Source organism: Brachycentrus maculatus, unplaced genomic scaffold (genome assembly GCF_059751285.1).
Source record: "Brachycentrus maculatus isolate JH-2025_06_01 unplaced genomic scaffold, ASM5975128v1 h1tg000065l, whole genome shotgun sequence".
NCBI lineage: Eukaryota > Metazoa > Arthropoda > Insecta > Trichoptera > Brachycentridae > Brachycentrus > Brachycentrus maculatus.
In genome coordinates, this window is record NW_028280819.1 from 471,957 (window position 1) to 497,271 (window position 25,315).

Below are 25,315 nucleotides of genomic sequence, written 5' to 3' on the forward strand. Positions count from 1 at the left end.
CGACGGATGAAATGGGTACTAACGCAACGCCCTGACATTTCAACCAATCAGAAAGCAGATTTCGTTGTTCCGCTTTGGGTTCACTCGCGAATTGAACATTCCAAAGGCCGGTCTTCTGCTCCTCGCACAGTTCTTTGGTAAGTCGGCGAATTTCAGCGGCCTCAGAATAATCTGCATTTATCAAGTGTTAAAACAAATCATCTTAGCAGGTGAAGTGATTTTTAAATGTATTTAAGGTTTTTTAAAAGTGTTGGTGTCATTATTTTAGTGCATATCCGAGTTCTATAGTGATATAATTGAAGGGGCGAATTCTGATGACTTCTCTCATATTATATGGGATCAGCCATTTTCTATGTTTAAATTATAGTTCGTGACCGATCATCTGTCTTTTATTAGAAATACGTGGGATATCCATTCAGGAACATCGGGGAGTTATCACTTGCATTATAAATAATTTTTCTCTGTCTATCGTTACGTATACAAATTACGTAACGGGCCAGTCGGCTCTCGACAAAATTCAAATAGGTCGTCGGATCAGCCGCAAAGTATCACGGGATACGTAGCACTTCATTGTTTTTTTTGTTATTTGCAGGTTTCTGAGACCAAACACAAAACCGACAAAATGTTCGCCGCTGCCAGATTCCTTACCCCCGTCGCCAGATCCGCTGTGAGTTCCTGTATTTCTTAATTTTAGAAATTTGTAATGTTTATCCCTTATATCCTTTCAGGAAACGGCTTCAAAAATATAACATTATATAATTGCTCGGCTGCCGGTGTCCGTTTTCTTCGCGTCTAACCTATCCCACCCTTTTATCTAATAGTCTTTTTTTCACTGCACCTATTGAATTTCTTTTATACCACCAACATAGACTTTATAAATCCACGATTTGATTCTACTTGCTGTGTCTTAAGTAACGAGCGATAGTTTATTTTACAAACTAATTTTCCAATTTTCCTTTTGACATTAAGGTTTTATTTCCACTTGTGTACCTATTACATAATTTCACCTGTCAAATCTTAAGTTCATTGTACTGAGACAAATTTGGTATAAGAATGATAATTTCCAATGGAAAATTGTAATGACATACATAATCTATTAGAACTAAGATAATATTAGCAGTTGCATAACTTTAACATCCACACTGTGGCTATTCTGGATTGAAGTTATAAAGTTTATTTTTCTTGTATGCACCAATTACATCACACATATTGATTTTTAAGATTTTCCATTCTATTCCATACAATTGTGATGATTTCATGAAATCTTTCATGGTAATTAATCCTTTACTCTTGTGTATTTTCTTAGTAATTTAGTGTATTTCGTATTAGAAAACTTTTATTCAATTATTGCTATCTATTTCACGCCCCATTTTTTTAAAAGTTGTATAACCTTAAAAAAAATGTGTATCCCATAATTACATAATGCTTTTTTTCTTGTCAATATCCATAAAATTTACCAGCTAATGTGTAAAGTTTGAGTCCTTTGAAGTAGTATGGTTTGTAAATTTAAAAAAAAAACAATGTTTTACAATTCTTCTTCACAAACCCTTATCCGCACCCAATGGTGCACAGGGTACTGCGTCGTATTGACGCAGTATTATCTCGATTGTTACTTACATGAAGGCAAGGTGATCACTCCTGCGCTTCAGGGACCAGTCCATGGTAATATTAAATTAAATTGGAGTGTAAAATCACTAATATTTATTTTCACCCCCCTCTGGGAATCGAACCCGAGACCTCCAGCACGGTAGCTAAACACCCTAACCATTACACCAAGGAGGCAGACAATTGCAATTCTAACATACCTATATTTTTTATCAATTGCGAAAGTGGTTATTATGATTGTATTTGTGGTTATGCGCAGCTGCTGAACACATGCGTGTCGAGCTACGTGCGCCCCATGAGCGCGGGGCTGTCGAGCCCCCTGCTGCAGCAGCAGCTGGTGAGCCCCGCGCCCTCCGTGTCCCCGCTGGTGGCGCGCTCCCTGCAGACCTCCGCCCCTGTCCGGGACATTGACTCCGCCGCCAAGTTCATCGGGGCCGGAGCTGCCACCGTCGGAGTGGCCGGTTCAGGTACGACACTGCTCCCACACCTCCTGCCATCAACAGAAGGCAGAGAGTTCCCCTGTATCTCTATGGCTGTGTGCGCTATATTATCACTCATCTGGCACCATCAAATCTACAGCTAAAATTAACAAACAAATTCTAAATTTTCTTATTCATTATGCATAGGGACTACTGTGCTTGAATGCATGTTTCCTATGTATTTCTGTAGATTAAACTTTAAGAAACTGGTAACATTAATATTTTTTTATAAAATGTGGTATTACGTAACACATTGTTGTCGTGCGGTTTTTTCGTCAACCTGGACCCTAATTAGTGTACTAATTAGGGTCGTATACTAATCACAAGTAACTGCAAACCCAATTCCGATCCGTACAATGTTTTTTGGCATTTCACGCCCTACCATACATAATTAAACACATAGAACGCTTATAAGCGTCTCCCGCTCTCTACCAACAATATGTAAAAAGACACTTTTAAGCGTTTCTCGCTAACAATGTGCTTTTATTTTACCAAAGTTTCAATAAAATTGTTGCAGTATTAATATTGCATCAATTTAAAAATTATATCATTCACATGCTATAAAAAACCCACAAAATTCTATAGGTCACTGTCTGTTGTGATCCGGTTGCTGCTGGATTTGTGGAAGTATACTGCACTTCCTCTTCTTGAATTTGTGCTTCCTGTTTTATATTGATTCTCTGTGATGTAACAAAACTGCATGTCTATTTATTTCAAAAGTGCATATCACTGTACAATACTATAATTTATTACAATCTATTCTCAAAGTACATCCATACATTGCAAAAACGAGACATTTTATGATGGCAGAAGTTTATATTTAAAAATATGTCTTTTATCTTTCAAAAATATTTGCAATTTAGGCAATTTTATAATTAAATTAATGTTTGTTTTTTTTAATTCACCGTTAACACTTTTACTTGAAAAGCATTCCGTGCTGTATAACCTGTAACAACAGCAAAGACTTAATTGCCAAATTTGTGGGACTTTAAAGTAAACTTTACCCAAACCTTTTATCACAACTAATGGAAGCGTAAGAGGTCTTATCAGATAATTTATCTAATGCAGAAGCTGTATTGTGACACAGATTTTCCACTTCTGGAAACCAAGCAAATTGAGAAATGTCGCAGAATTTATAACTATGGTGAATTTTATGTATTATTTAGTTTATCAAATACTTTGAAATGAGAAAAACTATTTCCAATATTACTTTTTAACACTTATTTTTTACTTATACATCTTAAAACCTCAACATTTTAAAACATGATGGATGTTTTTATTAAGGACGTCTAATCCTTGTGATGTGCTAGTGATTTTAAGTCCTCGTGCTTAAAAACACTAGCACATCAATAATCAATCGTGAATAACATACATTTTATTTAAGTAATGGTTGTAATGTAGGTACTTCATATATCGCTCACTCCTTTCAAGAACGTCATAAATCAAAAATTGTCAATTTTCACTTGTGCGTGTTTTCGGAATGCCCAGAAAATGTGCTTTATCCCAGCAAAAGAGGCATATTTTTAACTTAATATTTACCTGCTACAGGGCAGAAAGTGTTGTTTTTGCATTTTGAAGAAAAGGTATTGTTTGATAATTTTTTAAATAAAATAGTTATTTTTTTAATGGAGAAAAACCTTCAGGTTTAACCTAAAAAGATCTGTTGCACAGTAAAAAGTTTAATAAGTGGCTTGATATTTATTTTTAATAAATTGTATTATATTTATTAACTTTAAAAACGTTCTCCTGAAAAATCAAGTTTTTTGATTTATGACGTTCTTGAAAGGATTGAGCGATATCTGAAATCACAATCTCAATGCTGAAATCACAATTATTTAATTTTTTATACCAAAATTCACCAAAAAAAATTTTTTTGCAGCAATAATTTTTTATACCAAAATATAAATCCAGATTCTATTTATTTGCTTGCAGGTTCAAAGTTTATTTAAATAAAATTATAATTGTAAAGCTTTCCAAAGCATTTGTTATACGTAACTCAAGATTAACTTCTTTTTCTTATGGCAAATATTTTTTGATCTTTTTCTTAATTAGTTTTTTATCCACATTTACTAAACATTTGTTTTCTACTAACTACATATATATATATATATATATATATATATATATATATATATATATATATATATATATATATATATATATATATATATATATATATATATATATATATATATATATATATATATATATATATATATATATGATCTTATTCTTAAATATTCTGAATTGTTACTCCGGTAATAATCAAGATTTTTTTTATTGACCATTATTGTGAATTGATTGGCACAAAATAAATCATGTGATACTCATATTTCCTATGTATACGTATCATCTCCATCTCTAAGAAACTTGCAATAAGTATGTTTTATTGGCTGTTTTTTTTAATTAACTTTTCTTGTATTTACAATTACTGCCATGAAAATTTTGTGCAGATCAGAATTCAGGATATATGCTCTGTAATGAGAATACACACTTCATATAAAAGCTAATATTTTTCAAAATTCTTATTCTGTAGCACTTATTGTTTGTGTGTGTTGACATGAAACATACTGTTTTTTATTATTTTGAAATGCACTTTGTAAATATGTCGCCTGTGCCGTGGTTCGGCCCGTAGATCACTCAAAAAACAAAAATGCAATTGGGTTTTTCTTAAGCCGTTCTTGATATTTTAATATAATATTTATTCTAAAATATCTCCTTACAAACCCAATACATATAATTCACTCTGTTTATAAGCGACAATTAGCTAATGATGTGCAATTCGCAATAATGAAACATTTAGTATTTTAATTTGCACGTTTTTACCCGCATGCTTGTTCTGTGTTGTAACTAATAGCTGTATGTTTTTAGGAATTGGTATTGGTATGGTGTTTGGAAGCCTTATACTCGGATACTCCCGCAACCCTTCCCTAAAACAGCAAATGTTCTCCTATGCCATCCTGGGGTTCGCCCTGTCAGAAGCTATGGGCTTGTTTTGTCTAATGATCGCTTTCCTCCTGCTCTTTGCACTTTAATTTTCACCCTCGATACTAATGTTCCTTTAAGTTTTTACTCTAACTATTTTCTAAACAAACTTTACTTGTCTGGTAGTGGGAAAGTATTATTAATGTGTAAATAAGCCGTTGCATGTCTCCACTGTTATTGCATGTAAGTTATTATTGAATTTGGCTAGTGATACTTTGAAATACCTACCGTGGAAACCCCTCGAGTTGCGGATTGTAACGAGCGACTGTTTGCAGGTGCCGGTATCGGAACAGTGTTCGGATCCCTCATCATCGGGTACGCGAGGAACCCATCCCTCAAGCAGCAGCTGTTCTCATACGCCATCTTAGGATTCGCCCTGTCAGAAGCCATGGGTCTGTTCTGTCTCATGATGGCCTTCCTGCTCTTGTTCGCCTTCTAAGTGGTCGGCGACGAGAGCGGCGGGGGTGCGGGGGGCGTGGAATGTACATCCGGAACTGTTAGTGAAGTGCAACAGCCTGGCGCGAGTTTACTATTAGCATCCCATTCGACGTTCATTTCTCACCGTTGCGCCGAGCGGTGGCGGAACCTCCCGCTTGCGTTATTATTTCCTGGTACCACAGCCCCAGTGTTTATAAGAATCGTACGTAGTAGGCATCAAATCATGTTACTTTCATAGGATGGAGCCATATTAATACACACTATATTCGCAGCATAAAGTTGGATCGGCATTGCCTATGTGGCAGACTGATCCGCCCTAAATTTACTAATCAGTGATATGTTTTTAGTACACTTTTGGCCCCGCGCTCAGTTTGCCATATAGTGAACGACCGAAGCCCGCATTACCTTTATCGTGTTGAATATTATATACATTTTGGGAGGATTTCTTTTGAGAATGCATATTGTACAGCGTTAGGACTATTAATAAAACACTCCAGTTTATGATTTTTTTTCATTTGCTGGACAATAATTCACATACTTTGTATTTCTTAAACTAACCTTTATCGTACCATTTTACCTTCTTCATAATCATACCTGAGGTGAAACAATTCACACTAAATATTCGAGGCAGCAAAGCAGAATACATTATTCATATATCCACAAAAAATTACTGAATTAGAAGAATATTCTTGAAATCATAATTGAATTTTTAAACCAATGGTTTTCCAAAGAATATCAATTTTGTGACAGCATTTATTTACTTACCTCGAAAACACAATTTCTTACGAGTCTAATGGGACCAAATGTTTGAAATTTAAATATATATTATGGAGCATAGTTTCTTTCATTTGAAGTTTTTTATTCGCTTTCGAGATGAAGAGTCAGATAAAAAAGTATCATTTTACAATGAAATCATTAGCCTACATATTGCAAAAATAATAAATTCATTATTAATGCAATCAAAGTAACTGTTAAAAGGTCAATAGTGTGTTCTTTATGGCGCTGATAACGACACATACAAATGTGAAAATCCATTTTGCACAATTATCAAGTAAAAAAATGTATTATAATATCTGATTCTGTTCATAAATATGCCTCAATACTGGTATACCATGCATTGGATATCCCAATTTAATTACCAGGTGAGCATTTTTTTTCAATAATATGTGCAGGTTCATTAAAAATAAGACTAATTGGCTTTAATTGAGTTCATTAAGATAACACTTCATCAATGCAATGCCTTATACACTTTTTCATGGGAATATAGAAAGAAAAGATACAGGAATTATATTCCTAAATTGCAAAGCACTTTCAATGCATCCGAATCGACAGGCATGTTTGTATATATTTTGTCAATGGGAAGAAATCGAAATAATGAATACAGATGTCTACATATGTAACAAAATTTAGTTGGTAGATTGTGGAATTGTACATACATACTATCGTTGAAAAAGATACGCTTTATGTTCAAATTTACATCTCATTAGATCCCTTCTCCACACTTTAAATTTGCAAAAGTGACTGCTGGAAAACATATAATATGACGTATAATATCACTTTTGTTTCATACCAGCCAAATAAAATAACTGGATCATTTGTCACTTGTATTAGAAATTAATAGATTTATCTTAACAAAATAAAATAAAATAAATCGCTTTATCTGATCGACACATACGTTACAATGAGATATGTGTTTTTAAACCAAGTTATAAAATCACTATCTAAGTACTTCAAATATATATATATAGTTGGCTTTTTGTAGAAAAACTTTAACGAAAACATTGGTTATCTTGTCAGCTGATTTAAAAAGCTGTTTTTTTATTTTTTTATGTATTATAGTCAACTTAGATAATAAAGTCCAGAAACCTTGAAAATTAATGCTGGCATGATGCCATTTTTTGTGCATTTAGAAATAGCTTCGTATTTAAAATTATGTGAGGTGTTTGTTTCCTGCACATAAATATTACATCACAGTCTATATACCAAATATACATTTTTGTACATACCGAAAACAGTACATATTAGTTAAAACGAATGTAGTGCCTTTTATGCAAATAATGAGTGCCTACTTCAAAATCATTCCTTGCCATAGGAAGTGGATTTTCCTTACAAAAAATTGTAGTACATTATTTTTTTACGTAAAAAAACATGAACTATAATTTGAAATAGGTATAATAATAAAATCCGGCCCCGCGCTCAATGGAATGTATGGCACCACATCAAGCTAACGCAGTGGTAACTTGATCATTGCAATTTATAACATCTTAATACAATAAAAACGATTTTTTTTGTGTCGGTGTGACAATGGATATGGATCCACCACTACACTCCTGAATCAAAAAGATAGTGAATAGTGCCCCTGAAAATCGTCCAAAATGACCCAAAACTCGAAAGTCAGCTGGCAAGGTTTATGGCATCCGTATTTTGTTCATCTACTATCTTGAGAACGTTAAACTATCAATAGCAATTATTGTGTGGCATTATTGGATCAATTGAGTGTAGAATCAATTTTTTGGAATGCTGCACATGCAGAAGAAAAATGCTGTTTCACCAAGATAATGCCCTGTGTCACAAGTCGGTGAAAATTATGGTTTGCTTCCTCACCCACCATACTCCAGATCTGGCCTTCAGCGACTACTCGGCTGTCCAAATTTAAAACACAGTAAGGGACATTTTTTTGTAGTAGGTTTTTTTTGCATTTTTGGACTAAGTAGAGTCTACTTAGTCCATAAATGCAAAAAAAAACTACTACAAAAAAAATGTCCCTTACTGTGTTTTAAATTTGGACAACCGTACTGGCTCTTTGCTGACAAAAAATTTGCTCCAGGGAAAGAAATTTGACTTAAATGAAGAAGTGATCGCCGAAGCTGAGACCTATTTTGAGAGCGAAGATAAATTGTTATACAAAAAAGGCATTGAAAAGTTAGGAGAGTATTGAAATGAATGTATCACTCTTGAAGAAGAGTTTGATTTCTAAAAATAAAAGTTTTTCTCAGTTAGACCGGAGTCTTTTAACTGATTTATTATAAATATTATGTCACATGGCTACTGCATATGGCTGTCCAAACTTAAAACACAGTGAAGGACATTTTTTTGTAGTACGTTTTTTTTTGCATTTTTGGACTAAGTAGCATCTACTTAGTCCAAAAAGGCAAAAAAAACGTACTACAAAAAATGTCCCTTACTATGTTTTGAATTTGGACAGCCGTGCTTCCATGATTGCATGGCTCCATGGCAAGTAACTAACAAATAATTTTTTAACTAGCATTGTAAAATGTGTACTCGGCACAAGATATCACATCAACACATGGTTCTAAATATGGGTATGACAAAAATAAACAATATATTTACTATATACTCTAATATTTCTTGGTGGAACCACATTTTACATGTTGTAAAAAATAAAATATTAACTAAATAGCTTTTTCTGCTAATTCATTTGACCAGGTTACATGATTACCAATATTGTCAGCCTTTTTGGTCCATCTATCTTCAGACATACGTGCCACATGACCTGCCCAGTTCCACTTTAGTACGCATCTGAAGATAGAAGGATGAAAAAGGTCCTTGACTGGAGGCCTAGAATAGGACGTAGAAGCGTGGGTAGGCCCAAACAAGATGGTCCTATGACATTAGTAAAGTGGCGGGCCTGTATTGGAAAAGAGTCACGTCTAACAGAGAACCAGTATATCATCTTTGCAGAGAACTGTGGAAGTCCAAAAGGGTGGCCTTTGTTCAAAACTAGACACGAGAAGAAGGCAAGTAAGTAATATTGTTAGACTGGTCTGTGTCAACAACCAGTCTGGCGATGTCGGTAACATCGAAACCCAGTTGCTGTTGGTCGTAGTAGAAGTTTTATTTCTCGTATGTAAACACATCGGGTCATTTCCCACCATGAAAGTTTGATGCGAAAATGAGCGGCATCTTTTGAACAATACTAAAAACATTTTTCATAGATATATTTCAAACAATCGCTAGATGGCATTGACCTTTTTTATTTTACACTCTTGACATTTCCGGCTTCTAAGAAAATGTTTATCAAATTAACAAGTGTGTTATTTTATGCTGTAATGATAGATTTTGGGCCTCCATACATTATTCTTAATGACGTAACACCAAATGCCTACTTACATTTATCGGAAAAATCAGGTATCACCCAAAATTGGGTGCTTTGCCAATAAATTTAAAAAAATTATCGTAAAAACGCATACCATCCAGATATTCCTTATTAGCCAAGTAACAAGATTCTAATCGGAATCGTGTTCGTATTATAATACTATGTATAATTTATTTCATATTTAAGATAATGTGAATTCATATTTTTTTTGAACAATGAGATTTTGCAATGAAGAAAAAAACGATAACAGTAAGAACTTTAGAGTTTTTTTTGTATTTTATATTATTTCTTTTTTTTACATTGTTTTAATGAATAAAATTTAATCACGTCGTAATATTTATTGGAGTCGTTTTCTATCACAAAGATCATGCATTTATATCTCTACCACCTGGTTAATAGCTAATATTTAACTAAATAAATTACATGATACTTCAATTCATCGTATTTAGTTCAAATCTCGGGTGTTTTTTGGGTCGTCGGGGCATCGCTGTCAATAACAAGGACATGTCATCGTTATTGACCACATCAGGACGAATGGCGACCTTATTCGAAGATAACACGCTATTGTTTTACGGAGCGTGGAATTTTCAAAATTATATTTAAATGATTTATTTTAACGTATACAAAGCCTAGCGACTCTAAATAAACGTAACGCCTTATGTCAAACGTCGTTATGTCCCTTATGATGTCGTATCAATTTTGTCCATCTTAATTGATCATGAATCGAAAAAAGGTAGATTAATAATATTAAATAAATTATCATAACAAAAATAAGTGTTGTATTGTTTACGTTAAAACCTTACTTTTTGATAGATTAAATAATAAGATGAATAAATATATATCAATGAATTCTTCAACAATATTGTAGAGGTAGATGCTAAGATTAAATATTAGGTAGGTAGATACTTTGAATTGTTTTGTCGAATGTCTTTGAAAACGTCGTTAAACATGACGAATGGGGTTGCGTTGGATTTAGGTTTTGGCACATGGGTACTTTACTAGAGAATATGACGATTTTACTATATGACGAGTACTGAGGGTAAGAATCGATCCAATATTCTTTTCAGTTTCTTACATATTCTTTTTTGTATGAATTTTTCTGACACGGTAAATCTTGTAACGAGATTATATATAAATTTATTAGAGAATTTGATATGGATAATATTACCGTTCCTTGATATTATTTACGAAAATTTCTTTTAAATAATCGGCATAACATTCCGCCAGTAAACTCATTGATTATTGTAACGGTGTTGAAATAACACGATATGTACAGTAACTATTGATGCATTGTCCATGCATCATCCATTATTATCTTTGCTAATCGTACCATGCAGTAATACAATCATCAAGTCTACCTACTACAATAAGTATTATAAGATATAGATGTATTGACATGTATTTTGTGGTACAATGATTTCATGCTCTAAACTATGACGAAGAAGGAACTCCGTCTCAAAGTCCAATCTCATTTTACACGAAATGACGTAATTATCAGCAATATTGTGGAAAGAATGTGTAGGTATTCTCCGAATCGCTGTGGGAAATTGTGTGTAGTTTGGACCATGATGTGGTTTTAAAATAAATATGTATCTACACGACGATGACAACACAATAACAGAAATGAAGAGGCTCCCACACAAATAGCTGAATTATCATAAACAAATACTTTTCGAAATCCGATTTCGCATAAAATTGCTAAAAATATTGGTTGATAATAATTTATGAGTCGTTATATCTCTAAGCTCAATATAAAAAAATGAACGACGCTTTCAAAAGTTAAATCTAATACTGAAAGCATAATCCATATTTTTAAAATATGCAATTCAAACCAGCCATAAATAGGCGCCCATTTTTGAAGCCTTTAAAAAATTTTCGTTTGCCATTATAATTGATCCAAAACGAATATTGCTAAATAAAATATTAGGCGCCAATTCCATTAAAATGCATAATTAAGAATAAACTTAAGACACAAAGTGTGATTCATTGTCCGAAGGTTTCAAATGCTTTTCCGAAAGTTTGCAGTATAGAATGTAATTCTATACTGCAAACTTAATATACCCATTTTTAAAAACAAATATACTTACCCATTTTTTGTTAATAATACTTTAATGTCATTAATTGATTCGGCAGTCACTTTGCGGTAATATATACCTTTTTTAATTTAATTTTTACTTGGTAAATACCATTGTTTCTTCAAATCTATTGTGACACGTGTTTCGATGCATTCCGCATCATTTTACGGTGTTGGTGAAAATGATGCAGAATGCATCGAAACACGTGTCACAATAGATTTTGGTATTTACCAAATAAAACTTAGATAAAAAATAATTTTTTAGGTATAATCGTTATGATTAGTAGCTAGACCTTTTATTTCACATAGTTACGCGTTATTATCTTGATCGTGAATCATATAAACGCAAGGGACCCATATTTGATACAGATTACATAATTGAACATTAGGGACATTACTAATATGTGGGAAAGGATATGGACAACGAATAGTAGGCAGTAAACGGAGAATATAAACAATACCGGAGGCATCCGGGGTTACATACCCGTAGTCATACAAGAAAAATCTCTTGGGTAAAATACATTTGAATCCGGCGCTTTCTTATTTTATTTTATTGGGCGATTTTTTTCAAGGGATTCTTGTTTATATTCTTGAATCACATTTAACAACTAATTTTTAACATAAATATTTTTTCAAACGTAATCTTCTCCGGTAATTCTATAACAGATGTAGATGTAGCTGTCATTTTTACTGTTTTGTGTGATGCCTGTCAACGTTCCTTCCATTTTTCAAAGATTCTTTATATGTAAAAAATGGTCAGGAATAAAAAAGGGTAAATATCACACAGATAATAATAATTAACGCGTAATTATTTACGATGTAACAAGCCGTGACTTTGCATTTGGAAATAATGGTCTAGTCAGGCGTGATGTGACATCGACGAATAGAAATGCAAATACACCACAGACAGATCATACATATTTAATAATATTGCTCAGGTAGGTATAAGTGTAAATTTTAATTGATAATTTCGTTATGATTAATTCAGTCGGCTGCGCCTATTTCGATTGATAATTTAATAGACAATATGATGATTTTATCTGGAAGTTGGGATAGAGGGGGTGGGGGATAGACTTGATCAGTTTTTTATGTACCGTAAAGTGGGTATACTTTGCACCATGGGTGATACTTTGCACCACCTTCTGTAAAGAAATTGTAGTGCTGGTCATCTCTGATACATGTCATTTTTCATTCTACTTTCTATTGTTTCTGACAGATGGCACTTCAATCTACTTTTTAGTTTACAGAAGTAACAGTCGGTCGCTATTGCTTCAATGCGTTTTTCCTGTCCGAACGTAAAGAAAGTTTTCTGTCTGAAAATTGTGTCCGAAAAAATCCAGTGGAATCAGTATACTGAAACAAGTTACAACAAGTGAGTGGTCTCTAAATCGTAGGTAGATAGGCCCTGCTTTTCTCAAATGCTGTATTTTTTAGTTACGTTGTAAAGTTTATGTAAAAATAATACTTTTTTAAGAACTGACTTGTATTGACCACATTTGGGGTAACATTGCACCAAGTGCAAAGTATCCACAAAAGGCCATAGTTAATTAATTTGATGAAAAGTCTTAAAACGGCTAATACAACTTGACATGTTTGCTAAATATCTATAGGTTTTGTGTACTTACTTAATTCCTGATGGTATATTTTTTTCAAAAATGTCAAGAACACACAAACAGCGGCCTTATGCCAGACGATACTGCGATTTTACACCGAAGAGAGTGGAGCAGTGTTTGGAGGCCATTCGAAATGGTACAATCAGTCAAAGAAAGGCTGAAGAAATTTTTAAATCCCCAGAAGGACGATTAACTATAAGCTCAAAGGTCAGCACACAAAACCTGTGGGAAAACCTCCGATATGTGACAAGGGCGAAGAGCAATCCTTCGTAAACTGCATAGTAGACATGAGTGAGTACGGTTTCCCAGTGAGTGTTTTTAACATTCGCTACATTCTAATAGCCTATTTGGATAGATTTGGCAGAAGAGTACGAATATTAAAGAACAACGTACCAGGATCTGAATGGATAAGATCATTTTTGCAAAGACATAAAACCTTGGCTGTTGCTAAAACTAGTCAGTTGCTTAATCGGTTGCCATTAAAAGCGTATGACGATGACGTGCGCCAGAGTTTTCAACAGTTTTTGGAAGAAAACAGATTCAACCCAAAGAATTCAGTCTTAAAACGCAGGAAAACGATACCGATAGAACCAGGTAAGAGCATTGCTCACGATCCAAATGTCGAAATGAACGTTGACGAGACACAAATGCTACCTGAACCAACTACATCAATGATCCCACCTTCCGCATCGAAACTTCCAGCATATCTAGCATTAACTGATTATAGTTCACACGGAAGCTTTGAGGAAGAGGGAGAAGAACAAAAACGATGACTGAAACCAGTTATCGTATTTGTTCTTCCGTTTCATTAGGACCAGTAAAAAAGAAGGTGGGAGAATATGTCGTATTTCATTATAAAGGAGAAAATTTTCCGGGACAGATTTTGGAAATAAAGAATGACAGAGCTGTTAAATCCATGCAGGAGAGTCTCAAATCGTGGAAGTGGCCCATGAAGGATGACTTTCTTCAATATTCTTGGAAGGATGTAGGGGGTTCCATAAAAGAACCGAAAATGCAATCCAAAAGAGGTTTCTTTACCGTCCCGGAACTTGACCATATTTAGACCTAATTTAATTTTAATTCCTTTTACCTATATAGTACGATATGTTTTAATATCCACCTTTTATTTTATAAAATTTTAAACCTTCAGTATTGAAAAAAAAAACATTTTTGTTAGATTTTTCAATATTTAAAAAAAAAAATTCTTTCAAGTGTCTTATTTTTCCATAATAATACAATATTATAATCTGCATTTAGTGAACTGTGAGCCAAAACCCTTCATAAGGTGCAACAAAACTTGTAGGATAGCCTTTACTTTGCATAAATTTGGATTCTAGTACGAAAAGTGTAGAGAAAATATCATGGTGCAAAGTTGTACTTTACCCCGGAATACTTTGCACCAAAATATAAATATAAAAAAAAATACAGGCAAAATAGATAAAAATTTAATTACGTATCAGACATGTTACAGGTATATGTGTTATTACATTGCAATAGTTGAAACCTCAGAAAAAGTAAAAAACCTGATCTGAATAGACAATTTTTTGAAAAAATGCAGTATTTTGGTGCAATGTATACCCACTTTACGGTACTTTTCATTACAAAAGTCAAACGTGATTGCGAGTATAAGACCATCAGTCAAATGGTGATAAAAGTAATGATCAAAATATAATACATAATACGCATTATTAAGGCAGGCAAACATATGTGTACCTATTTAAAAAAAAACAATGCAATTATTTAAAATATAACACACATAATGTATTCTGAGAAAAACGAATTAGTTATCAGTATCACCCAAGTTTGTTATCAACAATTCGGTTCTAAAGTCCATCACGATACTGATAGTGTTAAACACTAAATGATTGATTTTTTTTATCATGTTCCAACTTCAATAATCATACGTTATGATTGTCGCGAGCTGGATTCGAACTTTAATCCTTTCAACTGCACGCATGAGACATCGATTTTAACATAATAAATAATTATTAATACGATGAAATTAATTGACATTATGAATGAGTAAATGACGTACTATTATTTCTGCAAAATGAACCTTTTATTACATTTTTTTCTGAAATATATCAGGATACCGAAATACTGACTGTTATTACAAGTTTATTCATTGATATTTATAATTTATTTGATCTCTTGGCGACCTTAGGTCATAGATTAGACTTATACAAGTTTGTTCGAAAACGTTGATAACGTATGTAAAAATCACATGAAATAATTTTTTAAAATTTAGAAACCTTTATGTATTTTAAAAACCACAACATATCCAATCATATCGTTAAAAACCGGTTTCATTCTACTGTCTCCCCGTGATATAAATTGTAATTTATTTTACAAAATTTAGTATATCATTAATTTTTTATTCGTCTTTTTATGGTATGCGTCTAGGTATGCATTTAGATTAAATTACACCTTTATTTCATAAATACTTCTAATTAATATACTCTATTTTGACAATAATTGTTTCGATGCACTAACATCCTTATCATCAATATTTGATAATCTCGATTGCATCGAAACACACGTCACGATACATTATAATTAGTGGTATTTACCATATTAACGTGTAATTTTAAAATAACCAAATATCATCATAAGTTACCTTTACATTTTTTATATATACTTATACATTATTGTGAACATGTACTGTAAATTTATGATAATGTGAACAACATTGCTTTATGATATTATGAACAACTTAAATATATTCAATAGAAGTTTTCTTTCGAGAATAGGCACCGTTCTGAACATTCTCGAAGAGCATATCTTCTAAAAATACACCCACCTATTTTGAATACATTTCCGGAAATATTAAATTATTTCTAAGGAAATTCTCGCGTTATATTTTTTCACTACGACATACTATAATAGCCTTTATTTACATTTTACTGATAGAAGTTTCCAGCACAAAAATTCTAAAAACAGAGATTATTGAAAAGATATTATGAGTTCGATGAACTTTTTTTCGGTCTCGTAAATGCTCTTGCACCGGTTGTCACTTTATTTAAGGATGACGCTGATTGATCATGTTATTTGGCCCCCGTTCGCACCCAGATGGTGTATAGGGCACCACATCTGATCGACGCTATGTTAACTTGATCATTAATTATAATAAGGCAATGTGATCGTCCTGCGCCCCAGAAGAGTGCGATATATTTGCGTGAGTGAAGGAGCTCAGGGTGAAGGACATTACTACTATATGGGAATGAAAATGAGAAGGAATGGTAGGTATATTTGAACACTCGCGTTTATTTGTAATTTTTATATTGTCAAATATTTGATCGGTTTAATTTTTTTTTATTTTTGTTGTTTTTCCAGTAAAAATGCATCGAAAAAATGTCGAAGAGCTTATTTATTTTTATTATTCTGAAAATATAACTCACGTCTTAAATCAAAAAGTTAATTGACAGTTCATTAAAATATTATATTTAATACTCAACATCGCGTGTAGTTAGATAAACAATTAATTGTGCAATAATATTTGATTTTGAAACAAGTGAGTAGGTAGCGTAAGAATCTACAGATTGAAAGTTTAATAGAAACAAATTCAACTGTAAGAGAAAGATAGCGCGCTACAAAATATGTTGCATTTCTTTTTTAGGAAAGTCAACCTATCACTATCATTCTTGTTTCAGATATACAAGAGTGACAAGGATACAGATAACTTCCAATTGTTTTTACTAAGCTTTTGCCATCTGATTGTACGTGACTTTATAAACATGAATCATACGATCCGTCTGCGCATATCCCACGCGCAGCGCAGTGATATTTATTTGATAAGTCGGTGATATTGGTAGTTTCGATAATTTTCATTCAGTCTGCATTTTTTTCTCGTTCGTTTGATACTGTTCCTCGTTTCAACTGCAGCTATTATTATTTTTTAAATCTAAAAAAATATTTTTTGCACAGTCATTTAAGTACAGTCGTGAAAACATATTAGTTTATTGTTGTAATAATTACCTGTCAAAGTTTGTCAATTAGTTTTGTTGCAAATATACAAGTGATAATTATTCTGTGATTCAAGTAAGCCAATTTATAAATTCCAATCGAACCTTATACATATTTCCGTATATTATGTAAATAACTTTTAATTAACGCGCATTTCCATTGTTAATTTTGTTTCTTCATTTTCGGTTTATTTTTCACTGGTCATGCGAAACATTTTGTGCATCAATATAACTCGGTGATATTGGATTAAAAATTAAATATTGGCCAGTTGGTCGTGTAATTATTAGCAGCATTTAAGCCATTTTTTTCTAAATGTTTAACCAAAATTATCAAATGCGTTCGCATTCGATAATTTTGGTTAATCCTTAGAATAAATATATTGCTGTTTTTTTAACGAACCTGCTCGCTGTGTTTGCAAACAAATTAAGGTTCTACCACTTTCGAAAAAAAAATCATAAGAGAATTTTGTGAGGCTACCAATTCCTATTCACTTGCTAAAAACACCAGAAGTCCGCAAAAATAGAACAAAATCTAAAAAAAAAAATACTGACATATTTGTTACTTCTAAATTAGACACTGTTAATTTATACCATTTCTTTCTGTTTAAAATTGTAATATCCACAACTATAAAAAAGTTAATGTTTTTCAGTCAGCACAGTGTATGAATCATTATATGATGCATTATGAGTCAAAATATCAAATTATTGTAAGATTCTGGTTGTTATATCTGAATTCAATTCTAATAGGTTATTTTTAACACTGATTCCAGTTGGCATAAACTAAAATGGCGTCTTGTCCAGTACCACCAGCACAAAATAATGTGCCTGCCGCTCCACAAAACAATGGTGCTTCAGAGACCCAATCTGCACTTCACTTGGAATCACTTGAGCGAGTGATGAAACTCCCAGTTATTGAAGCAGCGTTGAACCAGGGTGCGGGGGTCTACGAAAAAGTTAAAGGTAAGGAAATCACAACATTGCTTAGTAATTTAATACAGTAATACCTCTTATTACCTTTTCTCTGTTATGTTTATTGTCTGGCAACAACATGTTTTTACTGAGGATATATTTGTCAATGTTCAAGTCAGGTTGTGATCCCGTGGTTAAGGTCTCAGAAATTCCAGCTAGAGTTTCCGAAGTGAATCCAATGAGAATATTTGTGTATACCATACACTTTTCTGTATACTTTGTATAAGTACTTACTTAACGACTCACTTTTTTTACAACCACTTGACCTTACGACCAGCTCCACCGCGTAGTTGCATTGAGCCGGTTAAATTTTCTGCAGCTATTTCTTAAATTTTCCACATTTAAAAATAAAACACAACATAAACGTCAAATTCAATTAATATTTGATTGTAGTTTGATAGCCAGTGCGCCTATATTTTGCACAAAACTTTATCTGCAGTCTTCATTTTTGATAGAAGCTTTAAAATGGTTCACTATAGTTGAGTGGACAACTAAGCTTGGGAATTTATACCAGTCTGAAACTGCTCTGTCAGATAAAAAGTTTATCTTTGGGTTGAATTCAAAGTGTGAACTTTCTGTGATGAACCTGCAAATTGATATTTAAATTCATTTGATACATCTCTTGCAGCGAGCAATCATAGTAACCATGTAGGAAGTCCCCTCTCTTCCTTTGGTAAATTGTGTCGATTTGGCAGTCAACTAAGTTCCGTCTAGTGATGACGCGGAATGCTCTTTCTATGTTTGAGTCTTGAGAATACCCCTTCTCGGCTTATGTTGTAAAATTCCCTTTCACAGTCTAGATTTTGGCCACACATTAATTGACCAATTCCCTTAACGACAACTGTAGAAACGATCCAGACGGGAGTACGTAGATAAATACCCGCTAAATACATCTATAGTTGTGACATTATGATTACAATAGTGCTTTGGGCACTTCATTATTTACCTCACACCCGATGACGTCACAATTAATTTGTAATCGCATCATTCGAAATGTCTACGGTTGAATCCTTTATATCTTCGTTATTTCTTTATTGATTTGATAATAATTTTTTTCAAACCCTTATCCGCACCCATGGGGTGGTGTGATGCAGTGCCCTATGCACCATTGTGCATATGGCACTGCATCATATAAAATCAGTGTTATCTTGATTGTTAACACATGAAGGAAAGGGGATCAGCCCTGCGCTTCAGGTACCAGTCCGGGGTTATATTGAATAAATATTAGAGTGAAAAATCACGCATATTTATTTGAGCCCCCCTGAGAATCGAACTCGGGATCTCCAGTACGGTCACCGAGTATACTGACCATTGCAATAAGGAGGCGGACATTATATTTATGGAAAGATATCCTAATTGTAAATCGTATGACATGAATGTGAGGTAGGGCCCTCCCTAGGAGTGTATTGTGGCAACACACAACAAACGAACATAATCGAACACGCACCCGAGGAATGCAGAACGAAGCCGAGCCCGGTGCGAACAAACACTGGAGCGACACATTCCGCTACCGCCCGCTCAGCGATCAACACGCCCCCCTCCAGCAGCGCACTTAGATTCACGCGATTACATTAAATATTTCTCGACTGTCATTTCCTAGAACCAAATAAATCTGTGTTAAAATTAATCCGCTTTCATCTTGCTTCCCTTCTGTTAATTTAAGTAGGTATTCAACTAGAACCTATAGTATCATCTTAAAGACCAAAAGCTGGACATTCTTTTGTCCGCTTAGGCATAAGGGTAGCTTTACTTAATAAATAACTTCAAATATCATAAAGATAAAATTCTTATTTTGGTAACTTATCAAATAACCTAATATCATATTCAAATTGAATAAAAAAAATCATTTCTTTTGGGCAAGTAGATATTGTTAAACAATGATTAAATGACGCATTGAAGTAACTACGCATTCCTCTACATTTTTTCCTACAAATTATTAAATCTTATCTTTATCAAGGGGTATCTCTAATGGAAATGATATCAACTGTGTAATACCATTTTATTACATTATGTTATATCTGCGTTCAGTACATAATTACTGATATCTTTACCAATGTTGCTGATTTTATTAAGTCTATTTATACCAGACCAGTTTGTTGTTGGGACTCGGTGTACACATAATCTTGTAGGATTGTATGACCTGCTTTTACCGTTATGGAATCTCATATTACCTTGTCTAGACTCTAGATCTAGACAAGGGCTGTCCAAACCGGATATGATCCTGGGTCAATCAATAAAACTAAATAGATAAGAGGGCCGCAGGAACAAATACTTTTACTTTTTATAGATTTTATTATATATAATTAATTTTACTTTCTTTCAAACCCTTATCCGCACCCCAATGGTGCATAGGGCACTCCATTATACAAACGCAGTGTTATCTTGATCGTTAACACATGAAGGAAAGGTGATCAGCCCTCCGCTTCAGGTACCAGTCCAGGGTAATATGGAATAAATTTTAGAGTGAAAAAATCACTTATATTATTTGACCCCCCTGGGAATCGAACCCAGGACCTCCAGCACGGTAGCTAAACACGCTTACCATTACACCACGGAGGCATACAGAGATCTCAAATCACTTGCCAAAAACATGGCGAAAAACCCGATAGAAAAATTGTTTCATGGCTGCAAATTAAATGCTTGCGATATGAGCACCTAGACCAGGAAAAAATATGTATTAGTATTCGTATAACGAAGATTTTAAAATCCTGTCAAGTTAAAACACATTCCTATACACAGGACCAACCTGCCAATGGTTATGCCTGTATGAAAAGCTACCGCTATGTTGAACAATATCACATTGGATATTGATCTGTTCTATGTATCCGGAGCAGTCTTCCGAAGCGGGATTCTTCTACACATTTAACAAGAGTCTTCTTGCTTACTTTTTAATTTGTTTTTTTAATGTATACGCCTTAAATGTTAGTTTGTAATGTATATATTAACTATTGAATAAAATGAAATTCAAATTGAAATTGAAATTGAAAACCCATTACACCACGGAGGCGAACAAAAAATATGTCTCGTTGCAATGTTGGATACAAAATTGTTGTTGGTTTTAGGAGCCAATTCCCTGTTCAACTGGGCGCTGTCCACGGCCGAGGCGACGGTCCAGTATGCGCTCATCACTGCCGCTCCCCTGGTGCAGAAGTTGGACAAGCCCATCCACATGGTGGACCAGCAGCTCGTGAGGGGCTTGCAGAGCATCGAGGTCAACGTGCCCATCATCACGCAGGAGCCCCAGCAGCTCTACGAGACCGCCAAAACTGCAGTCAACAGTGTCGTGCAGCCCACTTTCAATAAGGTAATATCTTCTAACCCTTATCCGCACCCCGATGGTGCATAGGGCACTGCATCGTATAGATGCAGTGTTATCTTGGTCGTTAACTACACGAAGGAATGGTGATCAGCCTTCCGCTTAAGGTACCAGTCCAGGGTCATATTAAATAAATATTAGACTGAAAAATCACTAATATTTATTTTGACCCTCTTGGGAATCGAACCCGGGACCTCCAGCATGGTAGCCTAGCGCGCTAACCATTACACCAAGGAGGCGGACAAGGTAATATATTTAAACATATTTCGGACGGGTGTTTTTTTACGCCTGCGGACCGCTGGCAACGGGATTTTATCATTTTATACATATAGTTTAGACCTCAACAAAGAGATTGGTACATAATTTTCATATAAAAACATTAAAAATTACTTCTTTTCTGACTTTGAAATGAGGCCGGTGCAGAAGATAAAAATACCCTTGCCGTCCTAAAGCACCAATCGACCAAACAGGTAGAAATACCTTTCCCATCCTAAGTAAGTGTATTAAGTATCCAACTGATGTAATCCATTCACATTTTGGGTAGATTCAATATTGACAATATTTCTGGAATGTTCTAATTTTTACGTACACTTTGGCAGATCATAAGCCCTATAAATGTCCACACATGTCCCTAGCGAGACATCTATAATGTAGTTTAGTTTGTTAATTTTAAAACTGCAGAATTTCCTTCTCCCACCTACTTTTCAAGGTGGCATAAAACAAATGTCAGAGTTAATACAGCGTGGTAGCCAAATGCACTTCTACGAGTACAACACCATGGAGGCAGACAAAAATAGTAAGGTAGTGTGTATTTATATAAGAGTTTTTCAACGTTTACAGGTGTGCGCAGCTAAAACGTATGGAGAGAACAAGGCTTCTTCCTTGAAGGAACTCTCTTGGAACAAGGCCAACGAAGTCCTGGCGACCCAGTATGGCCAGATGGCCGTCTCGGGAGTAGACTCCACAAGCGCCCTCGCTGAGAGACTCCTGGACTACTACTTCCCGGCCACTGAGGAAGACGAGAACTACGGAGATGGTAAGAAACATAACCATATTTACTGTCAGAACTTGCACTGACCAGAGATCTTTCAAAGTATAGTATAACACCCTGAATGGACCAAAAAGTTGTTGCTTTTTAAAACTGTACATACAGTGCTAATTTGTGGGTAGGAACTAGAGTGCTATATTGGTGCTATGTGGTCCCATGGTAGGTTTGCAGACTCGGAGTCAATGTCTCTAGGTTTGAACCCAACATAACTTGATTAATATTTTCAAACACAAGCCACTGAGGCTCACCTGATAATAGTATTGAATTATTAAACAAAAAAATACGTCAGAATGCAACTTTAAAAAAAAAAATCTATATCATACATAGATTTAAGGTTATTAGGTATGTATAAGCAAAATTCAAATTTACCAGTATAGTCAAAGATCAGCCAATTCAAACACATCAAACCTTTTTTTAAACTTAAACTACATTATCTTGGTATGTATTATCTAAAGTATTAATTATCTAAAGTATTAATAATAAATACCATTGATTGATTTGCTAAATTTTCTTTATAAAATTCAGCATTTTACTATTTTAGAAACAAATTTCATTGTTACCCATATGCATGGTTTTAGAATGTTGATACCAATGCCACTAAGTCCAGTGCATAAAAGTTCTCACCCAGAATGAAATATGTACTTGGATCAGGTGCTGCAAACTCTGCATTTTTTTACTGCAGAGTAAATCAAACAGAATTGTATACAGATTATAAAATGCAATTTTACCAGTGATAAGTCTTGGAATTAAGATACGTTTTGACATCACACTTGATGACATCACAAAAGGTTTTTTTTGGGCCATCGCAATAAGAATAGCACTGATTGTCTTGTGAAATGTTATAATGGCTTGTTTTTTCAAAAAATAATTTTGTTTTTCCAGCGCCGATTGCCATGTCTGAAGACCCAGTCCTCCACACAGTCCAGACAGTGGGCCGGCTGTCCAACAAGGCGGCGCGCCGCGTGTATCGCAACGTGTCCAACCAGATCAAGTCCATCAAGCCGCAGGACGTCAAGGAGTATGTCGCATCCCTCATCGCCGTGTTGCAGCTCACCCAGTACTTGCAGCACATAAACCAGAAAGTGGAGAGCCCTGCGCCGGCGCGAACAGAAGCTCATCCCGTCACTGAGGACAAATCCACAGAGACTAAAGAAGGAACCACAGAAAACAAATCTTAAAAGATTGGAATTTTTTTCACCAATGGAAACCTTATGAGACTGTTATCGAAACATATATACCAAGTGCCTTATTAAGTACTCACATAAAAAATATTTATATGTGTCTTTATCGTTTTTAAGAAGAAAAAAGAAGCTATATGCATTGAACATGTACCTACAATTTCGGTTTTTATTTTGTGCACTGTGAATATCAGTTACTGCACAATTTGTTTTTGATTTTTAAGTATTTTTGCATTTATCTTGCAAATTTATTGATTTTCTTTTTGATTTTTGTGATTTCTTTTTATACTATTATATAAAATGCAGGGAAAAAGCTGTTGGAAGCGATAAACTAATATATAGGTCTACACTATGTACTGATTTTTAAATATTTTTAATAAACTTGTTTGATATAAAAATACACTTTTCTTTTCATTCAACTTTAATACTGCTAACATTTTTATTCAATTTATCTAATTGCACTTCCACTGAGATCGAGATATAATGAATGTTTCAATAGAAAAAGGATCTTTTTTTTATATTGTAAGTGTCGATCAAGATACCACCGTGTCAATACGATGCAGTGCCCTATGCATAGGCTTACCATAATGATAAAGCTCTAAACGGAGACAGGAGGGATAGATAAGGAAAAAAACAAATGAATAGAATTCCAAAAGTTGTTTATTTAAATTTAAGAAATTAGTTATCGTGCCAAGTGATCTTTTTGCTAGAGTGAATTGTTTTTAATATTGTCTTTTTTTTGCATAAGATATACTGCATGTAATGCCAAAATGTAATTTACAGTATAGTAGCACTCGTACAGTAGACTCCAGCATGCAGCCGCGGTCATCCGACCAAACGTGATTCATTATTGAGAAAGCACCCTCCAAAGGTGCTGAAGTCCCAAGTAGGCACAAAATATATTGTATAATTTAATGAGATTAGGTGCATCAATGAGTTGCTCGTCAAAATGTTTGAATAATTGGATCAATTTATCCACATTTTCAGTTTGGGTCGTTGTTTAGCTACATTCTTCAATTTTACACGCAAAAAAGTTTTTTCGAGCGACAGCTCGTCAAAAAGACTATCAGTATTAATTTGCTGTCAATCATCTGATTGGTGTATTTCGTTTAAAGCTTCTGCAAATCTCTCTATTTCTTCCCATTTTAGTACATGATGTAGTCCAAACCATGCAAAAACTTTCAGCGCTACCAAAACTGTTTCCATAATTCTCTGTAAGAAAAGCACTGTCCGAATAGATAAATAGACAGTGCTCGCTCAAACCGGGACAAAATGTAAACCGGCCGGGACTCGGGACCCGTGTCTGAAACCGAGACAATCCTGGTCAAACCGGGACGTATGGTAAGCCTACCTATGCACCGTTGCATGCTGATAAGGGTTAGAAGAATATTTTTTTGTGGTAAACGTTTTAAACCGGCTCATACATGAATAAGCTTGTCAATTTACTTTGTACACATGTTGGGCTTATAAGCTTACCCTAAATTTACGCCACAGCGGATTTTGATGTAATACAAGGCGTTTACAACTAATT

The 25,315-nt window shown here is 34.2% G+C and overlaps 2 protein-coding genes across 5 annotated transcripts; both read left to right on the plus strand.

The window, feature by feature from the left end:
- Positions 1-97: 97 nt before the first annotated feature.
- Positions 98-6,040, plus strand: ATPsynC (ATP synthase, subunit C). 4 transcript variants are annotated; one of them, XM_088256652.1, is made up of 4 exons: positions 98-209; positions 593-667; positions 1,865-2,072; positions 4,956-6,040. In XM_088256652.1, the coding sequence occupies exons 2-4, from the start codon at positions 623-625 to the stop codon at positions 5,117-5,119; spliced, it is 417 nt and encodes a 138-aa protein (XP_088112778.1). In that variant the 5' UTR covers positions 98-209; positions 593-622; the 3' UTR covers positions 5,120-6,040. The 4 variants fall into 4 exon arrangements, with proteins under 4 accessions (XP_088112778.1, XP_088112776.1, XP_088112775.1 ...); XM_088256650.1 differs by having other exon boundaries at positions 5,345-6,040; XM_088256649.1 differs by having other exon boundaries at positions 98-137; positions 5,345-6,040.
- Positions 6,041-17,141: 11,101 nt separating this feature from the next.
- On the plus strand, positions 17,142-24,182 carry Lsd-2 (Lipid storage droplet-2). Its single transcript, XM_088256653.1, has 5 exons — positions 17,142-17,349; positions 18,044-18,233; positions 21,305-21,546; positions 22,399-22,594; positions 23,489-24,182. Exons 2-5 carry the CDS (start codon positions 18,059-18,061, stop codon positions 23,782-23,784), a joined length of 909 nt encoding a protein of 302 aa, XP_088112779.1. The 5' UTR covers positions 17,142-17,349; positions 18,044-18,058; the 3' UTR covers positions 23,785-24,182.
- The last annotated feature ends 1,133 nt before the right edge of the window (positions 24,183-25,315 follow it).

Excerpts from the sequence above, each read along its gene's own strand:
- Lsd-2 (XM_088256653.1), top strand. The coding sequence starts at position 18,059 with ATGGCGTCTTGTCCAGTACCACCAGCACAAAATAATGTGCCTGCCGCT. Across the intron at positions 18,234-21,304 it reads GGTCTACGAAAAAGTTAAAG|GAGCCAATTCCCTGTTCAAC; the intron begins GTAAGGAAATCA and ends TGTTGGTTTTAG. Across the intron at positions 21,547-22,398 it reads TGCAGCCCACTTTCAATAAG|GTGTGCGCAGCTAAAACGTA; the intron begins GTAATATCTTCT and ends CAACGTTTACAG.
- ATPsynC (XM_088256652.1), top strand. The coding sequence starts at position 623 with ATGTTCGCCGCTGCCAGATTCCTTACCCCCGTCGCCAGATCCGCT. Across the intron at positions 668-1,864 it reads CCCCCGTCGCCAGATCCGCT|CTGCTGAACACATGCGTGTC; the intron begins GTGAGTTCCTGT and ends GGTTATGCGCAG. Across the intron at positions 2,073-4,955 it reads CGTCGGAGTGGCCGGTTCAG|GAATTGGTATTGGTATGGTG; the intron begins GTACGACACTGC and ends GTATGTTTTTAG.